Source organism: Crocuta crocuta, unplaced genomic scaffold (assembly GCF_008692635.1).
Source record: "Crocuta crocuta isolate KB4526 unplaced genomic scaffold, BGI_CrCroc_1.0 scaffold334, whole genome shotgun sequence".
Lineage (NCBI taxonomy): Eukaryota > Metazoa > Chordata > Mammalia > Carnivora > Hyaenidae > Crocuta > Crocuta crocuta.
In genome coordinates this window covers 2,117,172-2,123,196 of record NW_027533260.1, presented here as the reverse complement: position 1 = coordinate 2,123,196, position 6,025 = coordinate 2,117,172, and the positions used below count along the sequence as shown (strand labels likewise).

The 6,025-nt window shown below is 59.7% G+C and overlaps 1 protein-coding gene across 1 annotated transcript; it reads right to left on the bottom strand.

The window, feature by feature from the left end:
• Nucleotides 1-675: 675 nt before the first annotated feature.
• Nucleotides 676-5,371, bottom strand: IRF3 (interferon regulatory factor 3). The gene is made up of 7 exons (XM_077747521.1): nt 5,047-5,371; nt 4,012-4,183; nt 3,857-3,927; nt 2,980-3,172; nt 2,504-2,881; nt 1,600-1,715; nt 676-930 (listed from the first exon to the last, which is right to left on the bottom strand). The coding sequence occupies exons 1-7, from the start codon at nt 5,302-5,304 to the stop codon at nt 763-765; spliced, it is 1,356 nt and encodes a 451-aa protein (XP_077603647.1). The 5' UTR covers nt 5,305-5,371; the 3' UTR covers nt 676-762.
• Between the last annotated feature and the right edge of the window lie 654 nt (nt 5,372-6,025).

The window sequence follows — 6,025 nt, the reverse complement described above, 5'->3', positions numbered from 1 at the left end:
GTTGAGATGGATTCCCTTTTTACCAGTCCTTCGAGGCTGGGGTGATCCTAGATTCTCCTATGGTAGAGAGGGAAACTGGGGCACAGCTGATGAGGGGCCACACAGTGGGTCGGGCCACACTGGCCTCCGTCAGTCCGCATTACCCAGAACCCAGACGTGGCGAGGAGAGGTGGCAGGCCCGCGTCGCTGGAGTGGGTGGGCTTCAGGGCTGGGGCACAGTGGGGAGCCCGGGGCCTGAGGTCACCCGGAAGGAGCCAGGAGGGGACCCAAGGCGTCCCCAAACAATAGGACGATTCAGGTGAAATGCTCTCTGCTGACTGAACAGGGGCCTGAACTGTTTATAAGTGAACCAGAGGTTCTAGATTCTGCCCTGGGGCCTCGCAGAGCAGGAGCCCTGGAGTCCGGCCTGGATTCTAACCCGTTCTGCGTTCTGTGTGACCTCTGCTCTTCTCCAAGCCTCAGCGTCTTGGTGTATAAAACGGAGGTGGCTGTTACGCCACCTCACCAGGTCCCTGGGAAGGGGTAAGGAGGTCCCCGCAGTGTCTGGTCCTTGTGCAGTGAGCATCCGGGTTGTGGCTGGCTTGCACAGAGGGGTCAGATGATGCCCTGAGAAGGAATAATGCCTGGCCTGCGTCAGGCCAGCCCGGAGACACCGAACACCAGATACACAAGTGGTGACGTTGGTAAGAAACAGTTTATTGGCTACGGTGAAGGCACAAGGGGCCAGCATCCATGAGTCAGGGGTCAGATCTCCCCAGTGACCTAGAAATCCATGTCCTCGATCAGGTCCTGGAGGCAGGCCTTGTACTGGTCCGAGGTGAGGGAGAGTGGGTAGCTGTTAGAAATGTGCAGGTCCACGGTGTTCTCCAGGGAGGAGGCGCCTCCCAACCGTGCCATCTCCAGCAGGGCCCTGAGACATGTGGGGACAACCTGCAGGAAGTGCGGGGAGAGACCGCAGTCAGGGAAAACACTCCACCTGGTGCACCAGCAGGTGTGCGGTGAGTGGCCTACAACTCCCAGCAGCCCCTACACTGTAACCCCGGGTGAACCATTAAGCCCAGGCCTGCTGGGAGTTGTAGTTTTCCCTACAACCACAACCATAAGAGACCCGAAGTCTCCTAGGGCTGAGGTGCTGGAGGGGTTCCCAGAAGCTAGGGCTGAGCAGCTTGTGGTCAGAAGGACTCCTAGGAGCTGTGGCTCCTCACAGAGACTGTGAGGACTTGTACCGACTTCCACATGGTTTTGAGAGTTCAAAACAGGTTCTGGGGGTGAGGCCAAGAGAGGGACACCCAGGGGCGCCTGGCTGGCTCAGTCGGTTAAGCGTCCGACTTCAGCTCAGGTCATGATCTCATAGTTTGTGGGTTTGAGCCCCGCATCGGGCTCTGTGCTGACAGCTAGCTCAGAGCCTGGAGCCTCCNAACTTAAAAAAAAAAAAAAAAAAAGAGAGAGAGGGACACCCAGAAGCTCCTCAGGAGGAGGATGTGGTGGTTGCAGAGACTCTTGGAAGTTTAGTTTTTCAGAGGGGCTTCTGGGACTTATAGTTCCTCTGCCCCGTGTTAAGATCCACCCTTCAGCTCCAGGAACCCAGGGCTGCAGCACCTTGACCATCACGAGCTTCTTGACCCACGGCTGGTCCTGGGGCCACGGCTCCCCAACGCAGAACCAGAGGGTGTAGCGAGGTGAGTGTCCACTTCCTTCGATGAAGGCGACCAGTTCTGGAGGCCCAAGATCTTAGTGAGGCGTGGAGAGAAGACCCTCCGCTGCCTGCCCCTCCCTGCCCTCCTCCCCGAGACCTGAGTAACAAACAGCTTCACCTTCTCCCCGGACCTGAGGCCCAGCACCCCCACACCACAACGACTGGATGGCTGCTGATCCGGGCAAAGCCCCCACAGATGTGGGCCAGTCTTAAATGTTCCTCCTCGCATGGGTGGGGCTGGAAGATGGGCACCCCGCCCCCCATCTGGGACAGGAGTGCACTCCCCACAGGGATGTTCTAGGATTCTGGAGGTCCAGGTGGTTGGCAGTTAGCTGCTCTCCAACTCCCCAAGGCCAGGAGCCAGCAGCCCCTGTGGCTGATGACATTTAAACTGTGACTAATTGGCTTGCACTGGCCTCCTGTAAGTAGCCACACATGGCTGGGGGTACCACACCGGACGGCACAGCGCACGTACAGAGTGCTTCCAGCACCGAAGGCCTGTCCATCGGATGGCAAAGCTCGGAAGGACCCCTGTCTCCTGCATCTCTGACGCCCCGTCCCGGTAAGTGGTAATGACCGGTAATTGCGAGGACTGGGGCAGTTAATTCCTTGAGCACCTTCCGCACACTGTGCCCTGGGCCTCCTGCCAGCTCCAGGCACAGGAGACCTTCCTTCGACGGACTCAGAGCAGTCCTGTCTTTTTGCCCCAGGTTGAAGTTCAGTCCTCTGAATTCCATTCCGGACCCAAGTCCTGAACCACTGTGGTACGCCCTTCCCACAGCAGAGCTGAGGCCCTGCCTCACTCACCTGACACGAAGGGCTTCAGGTCGAACACGTCTCCTTCCTCGTCCTTGGGGACCTCGCCGATGGGCCCGTGGCCCCTGTCAGGGAGGAGCTCCTCGCCCAAGGCCCAGTATGTGTGAGAGTGCCCCAGCCTCCGGGCGCAGAGCCGCTGTCCCGCCCTCCACAGAGCCAGCCCCCCGCCCAGGCAGCTCAGCACGCGCCTCACGTAGCCCATCACGCCCTTGTCCGTCAGCGACACCCCGGGGTCCGGCAGGATTATTGGCTGTCCAGGCAGCATCTGGTCCGCGTCTGACGCCACCAGCCGCAGGCCCCCCGGGCAGAAGGCAGTCTGCTGGAAGACTTGGCGGCCCCGGTAGAAGGCAGTCACCTCGAACTCCCACTCTGAGCAGTGGCAGCGGCGACATGGAGGGGGAGGGGGACTGAGTGAGCATGAGGGGGTCCATCGCCCCAGCCCCTCCCACCCCACAGCTGGCGCTCACCTTCCTGAGGCACCAACAGCTGCCTCAGTGGGTTTTCCAGGGGCTGCAAGTCTGGGCAGGGGGCAGGGATGTCTAAGCTGGGGCTCAGCAGGAATGGGGGGCTCTGCTCAGGGACCACAGGCAGGCTCGAGGGCCCCTCATCTGGGAATGAGGCCAAGGCCATGTCACTCAGTAGCTCCTCCAGTCCGTCTTCCTGGAGAGAAGAAAAAACGAAAAGCATCCAGCCATTTCCACGGCCTTTTCTGGAGACTCGTACAGACCAGGCCTTTGTGCCCAGCGATGTAGGGACCCAGAGAGGAGTCCCCTCTGAGCTTTGCCTTCAAGGGGTTTCCAGTTGGGGGCGGGGGGTGAGAGACAACCGTGGGCACAGAATGGCAATGTCCATGCTCTGGTATATGCTGGGTCTGCTGCTGGCCCGAGGGGAGCAGCTGATTCTGGCCCCAGGACCCGGCCCTGTGCAAGCAAGGCCTGGGCGCAGAAGGCTGGCCACCATTTCAGGGCGGACCCGCCCCGGGCACGGACATCAGCAAGACCAAGGGGAGGGCGGCTCTGGCCTCCCCAGGGGCTGAGGGTTCCCTGAATAGCAAGGAAAGCCATGGAACTCTGGGAAGGTGTATTAGGGCCTTAAATGCCTGGTGAAAACTCTGAATTTTCTCCTGAGGATGCCGGGAAGCCACTGCAGGGTTATGAGCAGGGGAGGGGCAGGGGTAGCTCTAGCTCAGTTTGGGGATGGACGGTAGGGGGGAGAAGGGGGGCCGAGGTCCAGAGGGAGAAGAGGAAGCCTGAACAAGGCCGTGGGGGGCAGAGAGACAGACAGGCCAGAGCGCGAAAGACGGGCCAGAGCGCGGAGGGCAGGAGGGCTGGGGTGCACTGTGACCTGGGTGTCAGAGGTACTGCATCTGCTGTTGGTGTCTGGGGACGTGTCCAACTCAGCGAAGTCCCCAGCTCCTGTCAAGGGAGATCGTGAGTGGAGAGGGTGCCGGAGATGCTCCAAACCCCACCCCACCACGTGAAGCCCCACTTCTGGCACACCTGAGTTCACAAACTCATAGACCTTGTGCGGGTCCTGGGGGTCCTTGCTCCGGTCCTCGGCTAAGCGCAACACCTCCTTCCGGTTCAGGGCCGACCGGAAATTCCTCTTCCAGGTGGGCAGATCAGGTTTATCCTTTCCAGGAGTGTAGGCGCCGCTCGCCTCGGCCCAGGCCTGGGGATCCAGTTGACACCGGGACAGTGAGGTTGACTGAGACCCCCTGCCCCAAGGATTCTCTTCTCTGGCACGTTCTAACCTGGCAAGGTTCCAGCCCCGAACGCTTCGATTCTCTGCACCCCAAGGACCCCTACCTTCCCGTTTGAAAACATTTGCCCCTCCCTTTTTTTTTTTTAATGTTTTACTTGTTTTACTTATGGGAGTAGAGAGAGTAAGCAGGGGGGGTGGGTGAGAGAAAGAGAGAGACAGGATCCGAAACAGGCTCTGCACTGACAGCAGTGAGCCCAATGTGGGGCTTGAACTCACCCTCGAGATCATGACCTGAGCTGATGTCCGGTGCTCAACCTGCTGAGCCACCCAGGCACCCTGAAAACCTTTGCTTTCTAAGCCAACCTTCCAGGTCCTGGTGGCTACTCTGCCACCAACCTGCCCCAGGCTACCCGCTGTAATAGCCCCGCCCTCTCGCACTCTAACTCGGGTTAACCACACCACTGCTGTACCCTAACTTGGTAGGGAATCGCCTCAGCTTGGGGGCCGGGTCTCACCTCTAAGGTTCCAAGACCCGCCCCCAGGATTCTACGACCAAGAGCCCCGCCCTCTGCGAGCCTTGAATCCCCAGGATGCATTTCCTTCGAGTTCTAACCCCGCTTTTCCGGTTCTTTTCCCGGAAGCAGGCCGCGCAGACCGCTAATAGCGACAACCGCGGCCGGGTCCTGTCCTAACCCCACCCGCCTCCAACTGCTGGAGTCAGCTCGCGCCGGCCACACGCGTGCTGACCCACTTTCCCGGCTCCACCCCCTGGGAGCCCATCCGGCCTGGCTGGCAGCTCCGGGTTTCGCGCGTCCGGGGAGCTCACGCACCTGGAAGATGCCGAAGTCCTCCTGCTGGGCATCCTGGCGCAAGCCGTGCTTCCAAGGGATGCGGAAGCGCGTTCTGTTTTTGTCCAGCCAGGCCACCCCCTCCAGCCGCCCCTGGTCCAGCTGCGACTTCAGCCAGGGCAGGATCCGCGGCTTTTGGGTACCCATGGTTCGGCCTGCGCTTAGAGAGCAGTTCGTGGGCGCAGGCGGCTTCTTAGGCCCACCCGGCCCGAGGGTGCCACACCCAGACCTCCCTCTCATGGGGTCGCGGTGCAGGGTCCCTCACTTCTATTTTCCTGGGTACAACATGAGACCTTTTTTTCATCCTCCGGAGCGGCTCCCCAATTCATTTGAGACACCCTCCCCCCTTCTCTAGCTTCTTCTGTCCAGGCCCCCTACCTCAACTCCGCTAGCGTATAACCTTCCCTCTTCCGTTGTAAACTCTTCTCTCCCCTCCCCTCCCCCACGTCACCCAACGCAGTCACCTCCACTTCCAAAGTAGAGCCTCCCCTAGTTATTTCAGCGCAGACGCTATTCACCTGTAGACCTCTACCTCCCGCACTTAACCCCGTTGTAGATCCCTTCCACAATTCCCCCACAGAAGAGCCCCTCACCCATTTCCATAGTAGACCCTTAAGCCCCCCCCCAACAGCCTTCCTCCTCTAGGGTACCCCCCAACATACTTCCACTTCATACAGTGGACTGCCTTCTATGCTCAGGGTCCACTCTTTTCCCTTCATTCCCCCCGTGCAGACGCCTCCGATCTCCGCAACCTCCCCGCCCCCCGCTACTGTTTTCTTTCCTGTTTTGTTTTGTTTTACAGCCGACCTCCAGCACCAGACTGCTTCACTTTTTCTCCTCTTTGCTTCACTTTCCCTAGAGTACATACACAGTGCCCCTCTCTATACTATCCGGGTAGACCCATTCTTTCTCCCATTTCTCACTCCAGACGTCACCAATTCCCTGTTACCTACGTAGAGTG

Coding starts and splice junctions, on each gene's coding strand:
- IRF3 (XM_077747521.1), bottom strand. CDS start 5,304: ATGAGAGGGAGGTCTGGGTGTGGCACCCTCGGGCCGGGTGGGCCTAAG. Junction 4,184..5,046: donor AGGACTTCGGCATCTTCCAG/GTGCGTGAGCTC, acceptor CTGGATCCCCAG/GCCTGGGCCGAGGCGAGCGG. Junction 3,173..3,856: donor GCAGTACCTCTGACACCCAG/GTCACAGTGCAC, acceptor TCTTCTCTCCAG/GAAGACGGACTGGAGGAGCT.